At 40.9% G+C, this 21,018-nt stretch overlaps 1 protein-coding gene across 2 annotated transcripts; it reads right to left on the bottom strand.

Moving 5' to 3' along the window:
• Window positions 1-337: 337 nt before the first annotated feature.
• On the bottom strand, window positions 338-20,188 carry slc6a4a (solute carrier family 6 member 4a). Of its 2 annotated transcripts, none has more exons than XM_035434823.1 (14): window positions 19,673-20,188; window positions 16,623-17,242; window positions 15,196-15,330; window positions 13,572-13,794; window positions 10,359-10,497; window positions 9,771-9,905; window positions 9,159-9,262; window positions 8,681-8,808; window positions 5,390-5,502; window positions 4,396-4,527; window positions 3,959-4,058; window positions 3,589-3,689; window positions 2,091-2,258; window positions 338-1,608 (listed from the first exon to the last, which is right to left on the bottom strand). In XM_035434823.1, exons 2-14 carry the CDS (start codon window positions 17,020-17,022, stop codon window positions 1,531-1,533), a joined length of 1,956 nt encoding a protein of 651 aa, XP_035290714.1. In that variant the 5' UTR covers window positions 17,023-17,242; window positions 19,673-20,188; the 3' UTR covers window positions 338-1,530. The 2 variants fall into 2 exon arrangements, with proteins under 2 accessions (XP_035290714.1, XP_035290712.1); XM_035434821.1 differs by having other exon boundaries at window positions 16,623-17,277.
• Window positions 20,189-21,018: the final 830 nt, after the last annotated feature.

Here is a 21,018-nt window from a genome sequence, read left to right on the forward strand (position 1 = left end):
TGCACGTGAACACTTCGCTGCTGCCAACGGATGTTCTGGATGCTGGCTGGAGCTGTCGGGTCTCAGTAGAGCCCATACGACAACACAAGATTGACCAAATCACTCCCTGATTAGACCAGCGGTCCAACTGTTTCCAGCTGGTGGGAAATTATACATCTTAGCCATAGATTTCATTAAAAAGCAGTAAGCTGTCTGTAATGATAGCCACAGCGCACAACAGTGTTGTACACACTCATTTTATTTCTTTTCTCTTATAATACAGATGATGTATATATATATATATATATATATATATGTATATATATATATATATTTCCTCCACAGATTTTTTTCAGGCTTATACAAATCATAGGTACTGTAAACTCGAAACGCTGAAGTATTTACTTTTTTTCACAGGATACTATTGTTATGAGAAATACACAGATAAACAGCTGGTATGGAGAGATATCTCTACATACCTTATAACACAGATATACACATAAATTGACCTCTCTCTCTCTCTTTCTCACTCTCACTCTCTCTCTCACACACACACACACACACACACACACACACAAAACAGTTCTCTCGCAGTCACACCCACCCTCTTGCTCAATCATGTGTTTGCTCTCTGAAACGGTCACACACCAAATTCACATATATGCCCTTACCGAAAAGACATACACAAATACATTTGTATGCTTATATGTGCTGGTATACTAGTACTTCTGCTGTATTGGTCATATCATAAAAAAACAGTGCTGAATAACAAGGAATAAAAATAACAGAACTAGCAATCATTGTCACTGTCATTATCACCATCATCATCAAAATCCTTTGTTTTCTTCAGTGCTATAATAATAATAATAATAATAATGTACATTAAATGGAAATAACTCAGTTATTAATTAAATGCTACCCTCCTCAGCCTCAGGTTTTTGGCATTGAGGGTCTTTTTTTATAGAGATCTGTATCTGACTAAATATTCCTCTTTCATATATTAAATCTCTGTTCCCTGTAAAATGTTTGCCTGTGCATAAGTACATTGTGTATTGATAACATAATTTATATTTTTGGTCTTTTAAAGATGGGAAAATAAAAAGAAAAAGTAACTTTCGTTGAGTAAAGTAACGATGATGTTATATGCCCTTTTCAGAATAATTGTAAGAGCTTGACAGTAAATACGATGGGTGACGACATTAGTATTAGTGGGGGAACAAAGCAGCATAATTTCTTTTGTCAGAGGTACTTAACCAACCATCACATGATCTTACTCTGAGAATGGTGTGCTACAATGATGTGTTTGGCCAGATGCCAGGGATTTCATCTCCCCAAAAATAAAAATTCTCCCATCATCTCTTATAATCCCCCTTCTATCATTGACTTACATAAAATTTTCCCAATCCTTAAATTTGGGGAAACCCCTGGCCAATCCTGGTTACACTGTCACAGCATTTGCACCAATCTTGAGTCGTACAGGGGGCAGCAGGTAATCTCTTTCTTGCCGTTCATCTTTGTGTCCAGAGGGGGGCGACATTGTTATCATCAGGATCAGACGGCATTGGCGATGATTGTGCTTCGGTGTGCCCTCTCACTTCCAGGCTCTGGAGTGATGCTTTTCAAAAGCCGCTGAGCAAAAGGAGAGGGAAAAATGAATCAAGAACAGGAAGAAGGGGGCAAAATGACAAGAGCACAAAATGTTAATGTGCATCCATGATCAAAGAACCTGCCAGTGACACCGTGACAGTCCCTCACTGTCCTGTAGAAAGAAAAATTTAGCAGACATTTTTTGGAAACTGCAATATTGTACTCGGGGCAACATGCTATACTTTGGGCTACATGCTACCTGCTACATACATCATCCCTCTCCCTGTCTCTTTCTTTCTGTCTCCCAGTTCAATTCATTTTCCATCTACTACTAATGAAGTGCTACACTCAGACAGAATCAGAAGTATCAATAGCATTCTGACACTCTCACTGACCTGTATAAATGTATATTTTGCAGCTTTTGTTTACATTGCTATAATATGCTGTGGGCTACATTCTATATCCTGTGTCCCTCCATCACCCCATTGCCCCCCTGCCTTGCCCTACCCAGCTGTGCATCTCACCTGTTTGAGTGTCCCTGGGGTGGACAGAAGGTAGTAGACCATGTATGCTGGCACACAGATAAGGGAGGAGACTCCAATGCAGTAGCCAATCGCGGTGGTCCACGGTGGATAGAGGTAGTTGAACAGTTTCACTTCCGGAGGAAATGCCAGGAAACTGCCAATTATGAACTGGGAGGAAATGGTGATAATAATCTCTTTAGGGACCCAGACACTATCAGATACACTGATCACATTCATATTAGTGGATCTGTAAAAATCTGTCTATGGTGAAATACCTTGTCAAAAGAGCACACATTATGATGACTTTGACCACATTTTGTCATCAGATCATATTTCTTCACAAAGAAAAGATGGGCACAAATGTAATCAGTAATACACTTTCAAAGGTTTCATGTATAACACATATGACAGTACATGAAGAACTGTAATTTTGTGAGACTTCCATGAGTGCATCCAGCTGCTTCGGTCATTTAAAAAAATGCAGTAATGTTAATTATATTCCAATCTGTAGTGGAGCAGCGCTGTACTGGCAGCGGGAGTGGAACAGAGAGGGCTGGCCAGGGTATAGCAGAGACCCTAAAGACCTGTCCTGGAGGGCTGCAGTGTTTGCTGGTTCTTGTGGCTTCCTTTCAAAACGGTAACCAATTTATATCTTGCTAACGTTCTATATTGGGTGTGTGAATGCCCAATAATGCAAATAAATTATTTATACAGCACCTTTCATATAAGTCATTTGAAGTCACAGGGTTCACAGAAATCAAAAGATGAACTTAACATGATACAGAAAAAAAAAACATTTCAGGAAGAATTCAGATTAAACAACCCTAATCTAAACAATGAATGACTTAATTAAAAAACTTAAGTGCTAACCACAGCAAAAAATCTCCAGCACAGTGGCCCTCCAGGATTGGAGTTTGAGATATAGCCTGATGATTTAAGACAGGAAGGGGCCATGCCCTTTACAGTCCCACTAGGCCAGCGTTAGAGTTTTAAATGCGATCCGGGCTGTTGCACGCAGCCAGCAGAGGGAAGTGCGGAAGGGGAGACGGGGGAGTATTTAGGGAGAGATCGTAGATCAGCCGAGCAGCAGCATTCCATATGAACTGCACTGGCCCGATGGCAGGGGGAGGGAGTAGCTGGCTGCGAGATCTTTGGATGGTGCATCTGCTAGCTTTCGCCATGTTGAATTGCAATTCTATGCAATCGGGAATCCAAAATTGTGGGTAAAAATGTACTGACATCAGAACGTGACGCAAGACAAGATAAAGTATATAGGGAAGTGTCTGATATATGTAAAAATAAAATGTCTATGCTGCACAGACCCCAGAGGTGAGAATGCAAAATTTCCAACTAAAAAGTTAGCTCACTAGTGCTATTCAAAACTGTCACACGGCCTAAACTGGTGGGAGCTGGCATAACTGGAATAAGCAAAAAGCTGTTTAGCACAGCAGAAGCTCGTTCCATATCTCCACCGCCATGCCCAATCTGTGTCCCTTACCATTAGGAAAGTGGGACAAATGGCCACCCAACACACCCTCCAGAACCAGCCTGGGGAGAATCCAAGCATCATATGCAGGTCACTGCAAAACCGAGGCATACCTACAAAGACAGGGAGGGAGGGAGAGAGGAAGAAAGAGGGAGGGCGGGAGGGATAGAGAGAGAGAGAGAGAGAGAGGGAGGGAGGGAGAGAGAGAGAAAAGGAGGGAGGAAGGGAGAGAGAGGGAGGGAGGGAGGGAGGAAGGGAGAGAGAGAGAGATGATTTGCTGCGTATGTATGTATGTCTGTATTTATGTAGGTATGTATGTACGTATGTAACTTAATTTCTGCGAGCAGAGATTCCCTTATGATTTCTTGGAGTCAAACTTTACCATAAAACCAGGAGACCGCTATGACCTCCAAGAGGACCACAGCAATAACGGCTGGGCCAGTGGCGTACTCCTCAAACAGCTTCACCACATACGCTCCTCCCTGGTGACCAGGGGAAGGGGGGAGGGGAGGAAAAAACATTTTCAGGGAACCCCTGAGGGTATGGCGTGTCATGGACGGGCAGTATTTCAAATACATTTATTTACGATATGCATTTTGTAAATGTATTCCATATGCATATATAATATCCAAATCAATTTTTGCCTCAACAATTATGATTGCTGATTATGATTTACTGGTTATGGCTTTTATTTGGCTGTTGTATTTATGTAACAAGATACACTAAGTGCAATTTTGCCCACCCTTGCACCAGGTGAATCTGATTTACACATGTGAATGTGATTTAGTCCAGCACCAATCACAGACCAGGGACACTCACGTATGTCAGGGTGGAGAGGGCCCCAAGATAACAGACGCACACCAGGCCCAGAACAAACCACTCCCTCCGCTTGACCAGAACATGGGGAAACTCGTCCAGAATGGCAGTGATGACCCCCTCCAGACCGGCAAACTGGGAGAGGGCAAGAGACAAGGACGAGAGTGGTGCAGGAAGGAGAGAGAGCACGACAGAGAGGAGAGGGAGAAAAGGAGAGGTAAATATCAATGTGAATAGAGAGAAGAGAGATGGTGGTGCAGAGGGAAGACGAGAGTGGTGAGGGGCCAAACAACAGACAGGACAGAGTGAGGACAGAAAAGGGATGCAGAGAGAAAAGAGGCATAGAGGAAAAAACCACATCAGAGAAGGTTTTGAGATTAATCTTTCCAAGATTAGAAAATGTTAGCACAATCATTGCCACAGTTACTTTTCTTCAGCAAGCTGTCACCCAGATATTCCTGAGAACTAGCATGCGGTTGGCAAACATGAGCTAATGAAGTCACAGGTGATAAAACCTGGAGCACAAAAGGCCATCAATGTACTCGTACGTGTGTACTGGCTCCTGTTGACAGCTCTCCCCGCTGCAGTCTAAGCTGATACAACTCAGCACGCCCACACACAACCGTTGATACAGTGAGTTGATGACAATGTGCACTCAGCTACAACAAATATTATGCCGGGGCTAGGCATGCAAGAAAGGGAGGGGGAAGGGTAGTTCAACTTGCTCAGCAGTTTTTTCAGCCTATCATTTGAAAACACATTGAAATCAGGAAGGCAATGCCAATATCAATATTTGCATCTTGATAGTTTTAATCAGCTTCCAGGTGCAATTCCAGCCATTCGAGTGAAACTGAGATCTGAGCTGGAGGTAGCTGATCCAGGACCAGGGATTACTGACTTCATCAGACTCATATAAACTGAAAGGATGCATGCGAGCAGATCTGGGCCCTGCGGTTGTGTGTGTAGAGAGATGTTAGCCGCTAGCAGGGAAACTGACCGTGCTATCCAGCCCCAGCATGATGATCATTAGGAAGAAGATTATAGCAAAGAAGGTGGAGGCGGGCATGTTGCCGATGGCCTCTGCATAGGTGATAAACAGCAGGCTGGGGCCTACAAACAGAGGAAGGGGGAGAGAGAAAGAGAAGTAGGAAAAGAGGGAGAGGGAAGAGGGAGGAAGAGGAGAAAGAGAGTGAGAGGGGGTTAGAGGGAGAGAAAGAAATGGGAAGAGAGAGGGAGGGAGAGTCAGACAGAGACAGAGTAATAAAACAAAGGGATTATCATGAATCCCCCAGTCAAAAATCTTGATCAGGCAAAATCATCCCAAAGTCAACCCTGCATAACTCTGAGAGGTCAGTATTGTCCTGAATCATAAACAAATTGTCACCGATAGAGCATATTTGTATGCAGTATGGCTGGAATTCTTTTAATCAATGTATTTACATGCCTGTTCAACTAGTTTGCAAGGTTATTTTAACAGATGATGCAATCCATACACAGAAGTGTCATTGACCTCCAGTTATTTATGTGAGCTAAGTCTCCCTTTGATAAAGTCAACACTGCTCGATAACAGCTGATAGGTAATTCTCCAGTCATCAAACATTCCTGGAATATCTTGTAAGAATATGCTCCAAAATTGTTCCAGAATGTCTTATAAAATCAGATTGCAGGCCCTTCACATCTGGAACTCCACCAGTGCCTATTTGCTGAACATCAGCCATGAATTTGTTCATTTGCGAAGTGTCGTCCAGCTCACACTGCGATGCTGGGGTAACACATGGAGTCCATCATGAGACTTCTATGTGCTCCACACTGTTACTCTCTGCCCTGTACAGCTATAAATAAATCTCCACTGCAGCCTCACACTTTTCTCCCAGATTAGAAGTTAACTGACCATTTGTTCAGAGGAAGCAATGCATTTGTTTTGTCTGTCGTGCCCTTTTTTTCTTATTTTAAATGAAAAATAGAACTGAACACACCCATTTCATGAATCCAAGACCTCGCCTGCATGTGTACACTTTTTGATTTCCTCTGAAGGAAAGAACCAGATCTGATTCTGCCCAATAATTTCACCCTCCACCCCTCTTATGTTATCTCTGATCTCCATCAACACACTCTTTGTCTCTACAGTAGACTAAGCAGTATATTGCTGACAAAGTGATTTTGTGATTACAAATTACCCATTTCCCATCCACCCTAACTATAATTATTCCATTTCTAAAACAACTCCTGGTATGAATGGCCAAGGCTCAGAAAATTGGTATCATAGCTTAAAACATACCCCTACATCCATCCCGCCAGGCAACTTAATTATTGATATCACTATATGTTCATTGAAGAAATTAAACACATTTTTCTGTTTTCACAAACCCAATAAGAATTGACATTCAATCCACGTCTCTGGCACCATTGATATTTCAAGAACCTATGCTGAAAATTCCCATTAAAAATTTTTTTTTAAAAAAAGCCAAAAACATTAACAACCTATTTACGCTTTCTTGTTGGGAATGGCTTTCTTATGCTCTGCTGTAGCCAACATTATGAGGCTTATTCTTTTCTGAAAGGTCACTACCTCTGCTGCACTGGATGTAGCTCTTGCTTATCGAAAAAATGTATTTCCATCAGGGATTTTTTTTTTCAAGTCAACATTCCTTTGACCCTTTGTTCTCACAAGAAAATTAAAAACATCCTCCACAGGATACCACAACCCATCACCAAGCTGACTTGGCGTTATCTGCGAAACAATGGAAAAATCTGATGAAATACCCTCCCCATATCCCTCATTTACAAACTGCTTCTCCAATGGAGACATATTTCTCATCTCTACCACACTCTTCAGCGACTGGAACTCCACCGTTATCTCACCTTGCTTCCTTGGAACGGAGCCTGCTTGTGCTGCTTCCAACCCCCCACCCTCTCCTAAAAAGCTGTTTTCTTCTTGGCCAAGAACTCATCATCACTCCGAGACATCTTAAATCTCAACATTATAGGAACCAAGTCAAGACTTTTCCAGAGACGGGTCCACAAGCCGCAGTACCAAAGGAGCTAATTTGTATGTTCACATTATTTTGTTTTCCACTTTGCTGTGTCTTCAGCTAAGGATGGCAGAATATCATAGATTGGAGGATTTTCCCATGCCAAATGCAAAAGGAATTACATTTTTTACTCATGTAAAATAATTGTAATACTGTAATAATCTGTAATAATTGTAATACTTGCAATTTTGCTCCCTCAAAACCTAGGTTTTTGGTAATTATTTAATAAATGTCAACTTCATTCTAACCTCCATCTGAAGGGGAGCTGTTTGTAAAATTTTGCACGTTCTGTAATCCAGCTCAATTTTTACACATTTAGGGTCACTAATGCACGATAATATTCAAATATTCAAAAATCAGTTATTACAGGACAAGTTTATACAAACTTTTTTGTACCCTTTTTTTCCTCAATGAATGTCACATGTATGTCTGTGTCCCTGTTATTATTTTCCATGGTAGTTAGGTAGAAAAGTCCACATGCTGAACTAAGCATCCAAGCTGTACAGGACACAGACAAACCTGATACACACAGGGTGCATCCCAAATTAGCATATTTTCTATATATTTAGTTTTCAATCCAATATTTACATTTAAAACTTACATTCATATTTAACATTTACATTTTAATATGTATGTTTATATTTAATATATAAGTTTTTAGTTTTGCTTTAATACAGGACATTACTTCTGGGAAAACTGATTACATTGCTTTAGACAAAATTCTCTTTGAATGTGTAAGAAAGTGACACTTTAAAAGTGTAGTGCATTTTTCTTTTTACAATTGGTGGCCTTCTGGGTAGGCCTGGCCTCAGAGCAATAAAAATAACCTTCCACCGCACAATCAAAATTGTAAAAAAGTCCCATTGTTCTGCCTTGCTTGCTTGCTTGCCTGCTTCAGTTATGGAGCTGTCCAAGAGTTTGGTATGCCACCCACTGAAAATGGTAATGACCAGCTGCTTACATGCATGCTAATATGAACATACCTTTAGATTTTTTGAAGGTAGCCTGTGACTTACCCGTAACTCTCCTGCCCAGGATGATCCTGTAGCTACATTAGCATTGTCTTTCACCTTTGCCTCTTTATGCGCACAAGCAGACTTATACTGTTCAGTAACTTCACACTGCAAACCTGTGTGTTCGCACTCACGCACACCACAACTTTTCACCATGCGTTCACCAAAAAATTCCACACAGAGGGAAATTTCTCCGTGTTAAATTTAGATTTTTTATATGTGAACTGGAGGAGTGCCACTCACCTGCATTTTTCGCCACGGCCTCAACACCCTGCTGCCTCATCTCAGCCATGTAGCCCAGCACAGAAAAGATGACGAATCCAGACAGGAAACTGGTCAGACAGTTGACGGAGCTGGTCACTAAGGCGTCCCTGAGGAGCCAGACAGAAAAACATTTAAGCAACGTGCATTAGACCTGCAGTTCCTCTTTTCTGAATATTGCTAAGATTTTTCGTATTTTCTCGGTTTGCATTCCTATGTGTTACACAGGACCTAACCTTGTCTCAAAATCACACCACCATTGCCACGTGGCTGGAATGGAAGGCCTCTTTGTAAGGGTGGAATGTTTTGCTCCTTCACTGATTTGCATGAATGCAATTATGCAATTAAAATGAGACGGCAGAGCATTAGGTAAATAATTAAATTTGATGTCCCCACTAACTGATGTAATTGCAAAAGGTCAGTGTGGGTTGATGTCCTTGGTCCTTGGAATTGTGCCCACCTGTAGCAGTTGTTGTGGAAGGGATTGTAGCTGGACAAGGCCAGCAGCACTCCAAACCCTGGCCCGAGAGAAAAAAAGATCTGTGCGGCCGCGTCTATCCAAATCTTAGGGAAGCAGAGAGACTTTTGGATTAAGCAGCTGTCTGTGAAAAAACAATGCTGTAAATTCAACAACACATTTCCTTGCTCATCAATCAGTAAGCACCCAATTTATTGGCTATTTGTATCTACATTTTTCAAGATCGCTGAATACATCCTCTGTTAGGGATGTGCTATTTTATTGGTTAACTGAAAAGCAAACAAAAACAAACAGGCAAAACATAACCAGTAACAACTACAGAAACTGATAAAGTAGCCTACAATGCTTTTACATATGCTTTTTTGGGGCTAACCCCCCCCCCCTAAAAACTAAGTGATGAACTACAAGCAAAATGCACACCATTCAAAATTGGACAGATTGAAGGAAGAAAATATATAAACGCATGTTACATTAAATGTGACACCCATACACATTTTTTTTAACATGAATATACATTATATGGAATTGAGTTTCTTTTTCTCCAAACTTTGTGTAGTGCAGCGAAGTCTAGCCTGTTTACTATAACCCCCTCACCGTGGTGGTGAGAAGCTTCTGCCAATCAGGTTTAAGATAGAAAGCCACACCCTTCCAGGCTCCAGGGAGAGTGACACCTCGAACCAGAAGCACCAGCAGAACCAGGTAGGGGAAGGTGGCTGTTACCCATACCACCTGAAACAGAAGACAGATGCATTTATTTATTATTATTAATACTACTATCATTCATTTAAAGATTTATGATGGGTATGATTTTATTGCAGGGTGACTTATTGCACAAACAGCCGAGATAATATGAAACATGAAATCAATTAGGGGCACACTCAAACAGGTAGTTACACAAAACAAGTGATCAGCCTGAAGAATACACAAAGCAACCACTAAATGAATACAATTAAGAGGAATTATTCTTAAAGGAAACATCTACTTTTCAATTAGAATAAACTTGGTTATGATTAAAAAAAGAGACCTGTGACTTCTTTTGCACTTCTCACAGTTTTTGGCATCACTGCAGTCGTAGTTTCACTAGAAACATTACTTCTCCTCTTTACAGCCTTCCTTATCTCTCTTCTCCCTTTCTGGCTTTGGGTCCGCCACCCCCTCTCCTCCCCACTCACTCCCATTCACCTTGCCTGAAGTCTTCACCCCTTTCCAGATGCTGAAGTAGACCACAATGAAGATGACAAGCAGGCAGAGAGCCAGCTGCCAGCTCACTGCCCCCAGATGGTGCAGCCCAGGGGATCGATGCACCTGTAACACATACCGTCTGGAGTCGGGGTGGGGTGGGATGGGGATGGTCATGCGGTGGGTTTCCAAAAAGAGAGAGGAGTTGGGAGATGGTCAAATGCACTGCTGTACACTTCGGAAATAAATGTATTTCTTGCCAATAGAGTAAGAAAAAAAATTCAATTTGAAAGGGTGAAAACAAGCTAAGGCCCCAAGCTGGGGAGTCGATCAAAAGACACAGTTTGCATGCTATTTTTTTTTATCTTGCCTTTATTTAAAAAGAATTTTAAATTAGTTAAATTCTCTGTTGGATCACCTGGGGTGACAATGACCATGTTCACTTTAGATGCACACAATATGCCAGCTATTGCCATTATTCTGAATAAACCAACATTCCAAATAAGCTGTTTAGATGGCTACTGAGAAATTAATGTTCTTTTAATATTACCATTAGCATGAAGCTGTGCATAGTCTGATTAAATGTAAAATGACCATGTAACATTACGTCCCTTACACTCTATTCTTAGCTTTTATTAAAGGGTATTTTTTCATACATTTATAGGGTTAATTTAGTTGGCTGGCTATAGCACGGGTAAGAAGGATGAATCAAGTAACGTCGAACAATAACAATAATAATATAATTAGAAAAAAACATTTTTCATACATGGACTCCAAATTGAATGTTGTTAGAATTCAGCACTAGTTAAAATAATATTAATAATAAAGAAGAATGATAATTGAGAGTTGGCATGCTAGTACTTTTATAAGCCTATGTATAGTAAAGATTAACACAGTAAGTGTGACTCATTCTGTTGGTAATTCTATTCTATAGTGTATTATCTGTCTGGTTAGAGAGATTGGGAGGCTTATTTATTTGTTTAAAGGCTGATACAAGTCTAGATATTTGTGTTTCACCACACTTGTAACTATAATATGGTCATTTTCTGAAGATAACAAGTATTAGAATAGCTGAACTCATAAGGTAGATGACATAACATTGCCAGACATTAACTTTAAATTGGTACACACAGGCAGTGATAGCAAGTCCTTAATGTTATTTTAAAATGAGCCTATGATCATTAGTTCTATTATCAGAGTGAAAGAAATTGCCTTGGCCTGGCAGAAGGCAGTCTGGCTATTGCTAAATGTAATCATAGCAATAGGTTATATAACAGTTGATTCACAAAATCTTTAGCCAGCATTCACTATGTAGATAAAAAGCAGTTTTATCGGGCGAATATCTTAGATGCAACCATAGATATGAAAACTTAGACACCGCATTTGTCACTGTTGTATGATGCAACAACAAGTCTACACAACCGCCATATTTGGCTATTATTAACCACCTTGATAGCTTGCTTTACAAACAGAACAACCATGGTATCATTAAAGTTTTTTTTCTATGAATCGTATTGGCTGAAATAGCACCACATCTTCCCTGATTGGCCAACAAAATTGTAAATTTGGGAGGACAATTTGGAAGGCTAATGTTTTCTTAGAAAATTAACAGGCTCGGTTCATTTTCAATGACAATTAGAAGAAAAATAAGATTTCGAGAAAGACCAGAAGTTTGCATGTTTCATATGCAAACTAAATATAGCTGCAAGCTGCAATTAATGGGGTCCAAGGAGGATCAGCAACAGTTGGCAAACACAGGAACTCCATGATGGAGGACACAAACTTTAAATATATACTTTTGTTCCAACAAGATTGTGGACTATGCCATCAACCAAGGGACCTGTCTAATGCAGGAGTGAATTTCAGAATATTTCTTCATATTTGCATCACTATCATACCATATGGCTGGATTGGCCTAATCTTTTTTGTGAGAGGAAAGTGTTTTCCAAATGGTGGAAAATCCAATACAGTAGACCTCATGGGTCCTTGAAGCAAATTTGTTTCTTATGACAAAAGGGACCTTTGAACCAAATCTTGTGACTTTACAGCCAACAGGGCATAGGGGCTCGGCTTGTGAATGTCAAAAGTTTGTCATATGTAGTTCCACCACATGTTCAATCTGCACCATAATTTAAATGATCCAAGAGTTCAGTCATCCAAACAAGCCTACCAAGAACAGTCATTTCCATGTTTCCCATGCAATCTACTAAGAACAGTAGTTTGCATGTTTCCCATGCAAACTAATAATGACAACAGAGTACAAAAAAGGTACAAAATGCAGTAAAAGCAACAAGAGAAGTGTGAACAGCTAGCTGTCGGTCTCACATTAAAAGAAAATAGGTTGCCTATTAACAGCATTTCCTGAGCAATGACGAAAGTCACTGCTTATCCAGAATAGTACATTGGCAACTACCATCCTAGTCACGACTGTTCCCAAAAACTGTGATGACTAGGCTACAAATCGGCACCACTCTATCGCACCGCAATAGCTTAAACAATGTTGTTAATGACAATATGCAGCGTGTGGTGTTTCTCCAAAGACTAACTATACTGTGCCATGAACGACGACAAAGGTTACAATGGAATGTGGGAAGACCAAAATAATTCTGTGCATTAATTTAGGACAGAACATTTTTAACTTTGGCCACTCCACTTGCATATTAAGCACTGGGCAAATACGCTGACTCTGACACGCCCAAAGACGCTTTTGGGAAATGCACCCCTGCACGTAGGTCCTATGTGTCACAAAATGTCGCGAAAACACCGATTGATATGGATAATACAAGTATGCAGCATACATGCCCAAATAGTGCTCCAATAACCTGAATAATATGCCACATCTTAACTAGAATGTGCCATATTCAGAATAAGGCCCTATTTGGCGTATTTAATCAGACTACGCTGTTTATATGACCTACATCTTATTTGGGACATTCTCTTATTTCTGAATTATATTGGAATATGAGTGTGCATGTAAACATACCCAATATGGGTGGGGAATTCAAGGGATTGAGCAGCAAATCAGACACTGGGAGGTGATTGGCTGGCTAAACATAGATCTAATTTCTCCAGGATTGCCATGGTACCTTTAATGTGACCACAGTCAAAATGTGAGTTTAACATCACAGCCAAAGGACAGTACCATCAATAGCGTTTCCCTGTCTTCCTCTCACCACCCTTAGCCTGGCTCCAATGAACAGTGGGAGGCACACTTACATAAAAAACTCCTCGCTGGGAGAGGTGGAGGTGTTGTACCAGGACTGGTTGACATTGGTGTGGCTGTAGGGGGTGCAGGAGGGGGTGTTCCAGGAATTGGAGCAGGTAATCCAGGGCAGTGTGGATCGGAATGAAGACAGGAGGTAGTACAGTGCCCAGGCCATGATGGTGTTGTAGTAGAAGGAAATGTAGAGTGCAATGACACAGATGGCAAAGCCGATACCTGAAAAAAAACATGGATCGATTTGATCTAAATATGCTATAGTGCCCGTTGTTATGAATTTTGGTTTGTTAAAGTTCAAAATGTTCAAAAATAATTTGTTAATATAACATGTACTGTCAACCAGTAAGGTTGGGTGAAGACCTTCAAAATGACCAGATAAATTCTCTTCAGAAATGGAATATAGTGAAATACATTGCAAATATGTGAACTTCTTTGAAAATATAATGATAAATATAAAATAAATAGATTTCACAGAAATGTTTAATTGCAATATTTGAAAATTTGTATATTTGCCCCTATATTGCAATACGTTGTCTGATACTGATATATCATGATGTATTTTATTTAAAAGTGAATAAACGAGCAAAAGCTGTTCAAGAATCAAAGAGATCTGTGCTCAACTTATTGTTGTAGCCACCCATAACTGCCTTCTCCCCTTGTACTACATATTAATTTTTTTAATTGCACTTTTTTTAATCATTGTGAATGTTTCTATTGTGTTTCAGAAACGGAGCGCTTATCTGTTTGCTTTTCCAGATTAGGACCTAAACCCATAGGTGCTCGGGAAGCATTCCTTATCTGTCCCAGCATCAGCAATTTCATCTGAAGCCGCACGGCGCTCCCTCACTGATACGTCCATATTGTCATATTGCGACTCAATATTTAAAGGGCTGTCTGTCGCCGAACTGTGTTATTTTCCCTCGTGTCCCACAGGATATTATTTTTATGAGCTGTCCTAAACCAGCTAAACAATCAAAATAAACAAAACAGCACAATATATGACAAAGCCAGGACAAATGGGCACCATGCAGCTGTCTAGCTGTACTGGAATTCAGACAGCCTATGGGGCCTGACACTGATTTTGGAAAGGATAGCTAGATAATTTGGTTTGGTAGCGCTACATAGCTTTAGGTCTAAAACAAAGGTGTGCCATATCAATTTCTGGATAACATAACAACATCCGCTGTAAATTATTTAATCATTCGGCCATTTTGACTACATTTCTTGATGAGCTCATGAATGAAATCTGTAGACTATTCTTGTGTCCCTATGTGAAATGTTTTACAGTGACCAAATCTGAAATTTAAGTGCTATTAGTTAATTCAGTTAATTAGCAAAATGAACCAGCGTAAACAATAAAAGAAATTTGTGGACAATAATTCCAGGCCATGTGAAAAGAAAGAAATTGTTCACAAATGAATAATATTTTTGAAGAAAATGTGATACCTATGCCAACCAGGTTAAAAAACAGATACTTCCTACGTGTCGTTTGCTTAATAGAGTTGACGTTTTGGTTTGTTATCATAACTGAAACATTTTACATAAATCAAAATTTATTTTAACACACACACAAACCACCATACATATTTCTACTTCATTCTATAGCCCTTTCTGTCTCACCCTTGAAGATGGGGCAGATGTGCCTCCAGACAGATATGCATCCGCTACGGTGAAACTGTCCCAATGCTAGCTCCATGTAGAACAGTGGGACACCCCCAAACACTGCCATCAACAGGTAGGGTAGAAGAAATGCACCTGGAGACAAGCAGGGTTGGGGTATTGGCAGTGGTGTGGGTCGGGTAGCGGGTGGGGTGGGGGGGTTGAGACACAAAGAAAGGTTTGTGAAAGATGAGGGGAGACAGGGAACCTCGGTAATGCTGCTGAGACATTGTAAAATGCATAAAAACCTAACTCGTACACTTGGTCCATTGTGTTGCCAAACCAATCTGGTCAAATAAGTCATAAATCAATATTAACCACTCTAAGCCTTGACCAAATAGTTGCAGAGTTGCACTCTTTGAACTGATAATCCACACTAATGTATTTGAAGCCACACACACTTAGTTTACAGTTGGATTTTCAGACTGGGGACTTGAAAGAGCCCATTTCTAGTACAGTCTGATTCCTTGTCCATTAACATATAAATCCTCAAAATTATATGTGTGAGTTTTCAAATAGAGGCAAAAACACTGTTGATGCAGGTTACACCAAAGAAACATGTATACATGTACGCGTGAGCACACACACACACACACACGTACAAATACATATGTGCTTATGCGTATGGGTCTTTTGTGGGTACAAATCCAACTGACTGCTGTCATCATGTACACTACTTATAAAGAGACAAAAAGACAGCAGTAGGCATGCACATGCACAACCACAAAAAACATACAGGGCATTTGCTGATTTAGAGTGGGGACAGGGTAAGTCCACATGACTGCGGTTAACCCTGTGGTGTTGTGTACTTGCACTAACATGTTCCCCATTCATCTAACTCTCAACTGTAATCTTCCTTTCATATGGCATGCAGACCTCATAAAACATCACAAAATCCTTTTATAAATACGCCTAATACTTAGGCAAACTAGCTTGTCCAATAACTTAAAAATGGTGGGGGGAATGCCTATTTGTTTAGGCCACCACAGTACATTAAGTGCATCTGCACACATTGAGCCCATTTTTGTAAATGGGTACAGGATACAGATTTTCTGGAGGCAGGAGAAGCCAGGCCATGTCAGGCTATCACCCTGAGGCTAGTCTGTTGCGCTGCTTCAAGATCATTCAAGATGTTTTCTTGAATGCCACTGATTGCAAAGCCAGGACATGCTTACCTAGTTATGTACCCTGGTAATATTTTCCATTCCTTGCAACTATTTCTTTGCTATGACAAAGCCATTACATTTTTCAAATCATCAAGACAATGAAAAATGCCCTCTGCCCTATGCTGTGTCCTTCTCAAGCCTGATTTTCCCGTTTCTGACCTATTCCTGCATTTCTCTCATTTTATTACCATCTCTGGTTTGTGCCTTTTCTCATAGCCTCACCTCCTCCATTCTGGTAGCAGATATAAGGGAAGCGCCAGACGTTTCCGAGGTCAACGGCATATCCGATGACGGACAGCAAAAAATCCATCTTCTTATCCCATGTCTCTCTGGGCTGCTCCAAACTCGTCTGCTGGACCATCAGCATCCTGGGGTAGGCTCCGCCACACCCCCTGTCCCTCGCCCCCCCACTGACACCACCCCCTGCTGGGGTTTGGGTTGAAGATGTGGGATAGTCATCGGAAACCTGCTCGGGAGAAGAGCTTGTCCTCTCTTGTGTCGCCACCATACCATCTGCCATTCCACCAGCCAACAAAAGGCTACCATTTTTCTTTGACTCTTCCCTGCTCTCTATTTCTTCTTGATAATTTTCCCTGATTGCCATTGGCTGGTCCATCTCCATAGCGAAGTTGACTGTTAGGGATGTGATGTGAGCAATACGAGTCGTCCTCTGCTGTAGAGCTCATCAAGGGATCAAGCAGGAGTGTGGAGAGGACCAAGGGAAACCATACTTTGTTGGAATTTGCAGTACAAATGGAATGTTCCTCTTCTCTATGATTGGCTGATGCAGGTCAAGATGGAATGTTCTCGCCTGCTCTGATTGGCTGACAGCGCCTCTTCATCTGATGAACCCAAGGAGCAAAATTACCTGTATTACCTGGTAACAAAGAAAATCTTGAGTAACATACTAATTCCTCAGGTTTTAATTCCTATTCCTATTTCCCTTTCAATGCTTTAACTCTAACAATAATGAGAATGAACATACACTAATACGAATATACAGATGTTGCAAACACCCATTACCAAAAAATAAAATAAAAAAAAATAAAAAATACAACTACACTATGTGATTTTTATGAAATGTAATTAATGTTTCAAATATTTGAGAAAGTAAACCAATTTTGTTATATTCGTTTCATTTTTTCTAAATTGACTATATACAGTAAATGCATTTAGTTTCTATGTGCATATATGCATTTGTCTGTACCAGAAATATAAACACTTAGCCTAAATTTGCCACCATCTGTTCAAGAAACATCCCATTAATGCAGAAGGAAATTTTACGTTATTCTACCCAACACAACCAAGAGAATAACTACTTATTAGATATGGGGAAACCTCCACTAATCGTCTAACTATTGTGAAAATCCCAGAAATATGCAGGACATTACCAAATAGATTATCTGGTTGTAGGCTACTGCACGCGGTGTTTGACCAAGTTTAATTTCAGACACCTGCTTATACAAAGACCGTCATCGCGATCGGCAGTTTGGAATTGAAAATATTATTTGATTAATTTAACGGAAGGGGCACGCGGACATTGGAAATTAAAATGCGCACTTTTGGCATCGCAAGCATATCAATACATGTTACAGAACAAAACAACAGAACAAACAGAATTCCGAACAAACCCATGAGCTCCCCTAATACAATATCAGCAAATAATTTTATCGGTCTGCGTGCTTTAAATGTATATTTGGCTGTCTTTTTCTCTAAATGCAATTGAAGAACCCTTAAGAGAAAACAGAATAAATCGCAGGATCACGTAAAAAAAAAGAAAAAGACTATTTCTTACTTTTACTACAAACCTCACCGTATGGTGACTTCAGTTTACAAGTCTGGAATCTGGTTACAACAGCCGATGCCTTACATACGTCTTGGCAAACTGCGCGCGGCCAATGGGGCTACTTGGACCTAAACGGGTCAACCTCGATCTCCTTAACTCGAAGGGAAAACTTTCGGGAAAAATACCAATCGTTCCATTCGCTGCGGTATTTAATTATTTAAGTACTGCGGTATTTAATTGCAATTTTCTGGCGAAACTCGAGAAGTTTGCATTTAATGCTATTATTAAGTCCGAACTCTCGGCTCAAGTTTGGTGAGGGGGGGGGGGGGGTTCAGAATTCCATGCTGTATTATATGACCACCGGACACGCACAATACCCCTCGAGGTACATTGAACACCTGGAATATTATATAACACAAATAATGGAATGGGGTGAATTAGGATTAAGGAAGAGAAAGGTGGAGGAGAAAAAAACTGGACGACAATCCGTGCGTAATGAACAGCGCGTGATACAACTTCGGGTTTAAAGAGAACATTACGACCCTTCTTACCCGCAAACAACAAAACGAACCGTGGCAAATCGAAGACGGGGCAAAAAGCAGGTGAGCGCGCCGAAGTAGCCAAATTTCCATTAAGTATCCTTAGTTTCCTAAAGTCACGGCGTGGAGGATGTTTTTGTGCTGACTCAATAATAGCCTACTTTATTTAGTTTATATTATTAACCTTATTTTACAAGTTGTGTTGTCTGAAAATGACATTTTGTATTTTACAATGGTTAAAGGGTCAGCCGCATTGCTATGCCGTGTCCCAAAAATAAATAGGTTAAATAAAGATCAGGCATATTTGATTAAGCTTTGTGCTGCAATTCCGTGTGAACTTTTGTCAAACCATATCGCAAGCAATGAACGAACCAAATTTTCTGCCTAATGTTTAACTCAAGTTAAACTCAAAAAAATTAAAACCATTCAACAATTCACATATTCCAAAATACGCTCATGAAAGACAGGTCAAATGTTGTAACTTCGAAGGCCAGCGCATTCTAAAAAGGTCATTTTTGAGCTTTCATTAGGTACACACCAGCATCTATTCGCCAAAATTTGTCTTATCAAACATGCCTTTCAAATAAAAAATGAAATAGTGTAAACAAAAGTCAAACTTCCAATAAGCACAGCACGGAAAGTCTACCTTCTCATTTTCATCAACCCATAATTATCAAGTTGTATACAACCGGTGACAAAACATTGTGGTTTAATGTGTCAGACACATAGCTTGGCCGAGTGTTGTGTGCATTGCACTGTAATGAGCAACATGCATGCAGTATGATAGACCTCCCCTCGAATCTCTCTCAAACCCTCCTGATGCGGTGCCTATGTGGGCAGTGGCGGACCCTCCAGTGGAACATGTTAAGAGTCAAACATTTGTCTGCAGAGGGACAAATGGACAATGTGTGTGCCAGTGTTATATGCGAAGCGACAGCAGGTCCTACCTTGCAGGTTGTTAGCCTTGGGGGCAGTCTCTCCCTCTCCGGGTGGTCCTCACCGACGTCCCGCTTCACTTACGGCTCCCTTTGTCCCTTCTCCTCCCTCTCCCTCCGGTACCAGAACATACATTTCCCATTCCCTTCTGCTACGTCACTTTAGCCCACTCCTGTTTACTTTAGCTAGCTGCTCGCTTTTCCCCCTCCTGCTTATTTAACTCACTTCTTTTTTTTAAAAAATAATAAAATACGCAGAACAAGCAGATAACTTTTGGTTTGTCCCCTTTCTCTCTCCCCCTTCCCACTCCAGATTTCCAGGAACTCAGACCCAAGACTTTGACATGAGCACTGCTTAAGTACATAAGTACTTCCCTTTCTGCCCTTTCTTTTTTCCGCTTTCCCAGACTTCCCAAAGTACTGATTACCTCACGCCAAGTCACCCACTGCCCCTTCCACGCATGCCCCCCTTGTGCTTGTATCTCCGATCTTTATGTGATTTTTCTTTGTTCCTTTCCACAGCTGCCTCTGCGTGTGCATGTTTGGAAGCACACCTGTCCTGACAGCATCTCAGACGGCTTTGAGTGTCTGCATTGTGCGGCTGGGACTGGGCGCTGTGCGCCAGCCTCGCGTGCGGGTGCACGGTCGCCTTTGTGCACAGAGTGCCTTCTGTCTGCACTTGGCAGCTCTGTGTACAGAATATAAGTTCTTCCTTGTACCAGTGGAGCCAAATCTGAAGGACCTGACATTATCAAATTTGGGGGGCATTTACAGACCTAGTAACTTGTGAGTCCCCAAAATGTGAATGCTTATTAATTGGAAATCGGTGTAAAGTAATTAAAGTCAATTTCAATGTCCCATTATGCAATATGCGGGATCCTATTTGTTGCCCTTATTTATGTCATTAAAGGAGCAGTGGTAAGATTAGCCAAATGTAGACACAAGCTTAAGCATTTTTAAGTGTGGGGGAAAACTATTTCATCATTAAAAAAGCAGAAAAGGCTTATTTCTAGGGAAGCAACAGCCCACACTTCCACATTAAGGAGAAAAATGAGTGATGCCGCCAAAACCACAGCAGTGCGGAGCTTCCAGATCAAACCCTGCTCCGCCTTAGTTCACCCACTGACCGGAACGCATCGGCGAACCCCAGGGTTTAGAAAACAAGGCAACGATCAGGTCACTGCCATGTTAGCGGTGTAGCCCCTTTTGATCCGTCGCTGTGACTGCCTGCCGGAGATGAGAGGTGGACGGCTTTTGTATGCGCGCATTCCAAGTTTAATTGCACTAATGTACCCTGGCCCAGGCAACGGAGAGGGGAGAGAACGATCAGCACTTCCTGTTCCAAGTCGTCCCATGTC

This window comes from Anguilla anguilla, chromosome 9 (genome assembly GCF_013347855.1).
Source record: "Anguilla anguilla isolate fAngAng1 chromosome 9, fAngAng1.pri, whole genome shotgun sequence".
Lineage (NCBI taxonomy): Eukaryota > Metazoa > Chordata > Actinopteri > Anguilliformes > Anguillidae > Anguilla > Anguilla anguilla.

Bases quoted from the DNA above. Each gene is read 5' to 3' on its own strand.
- slc6a4a (XM_035434823.1), bottom strand. From the start codon at position 17,022: ATGGAGATGGACCAGCCAATGGCAATCAGGGAAAATTATCAAGAAGAA. The intron at 15,331-16,622 runs GTGAGGCTATGA...GCTTGTCTCCAG, and splicing joins CTGCTACCAGAATGGAGGAG to GTGCATTTCTTCTACCCTAC. The intron at 10,498-13,571 runs GTAAGTGTGCCT...CCCCGACTCCAG, and splicing joins CCCAGCGAGGAGTTTTTTAT to ACGGTATGTGTTACAGGTGC.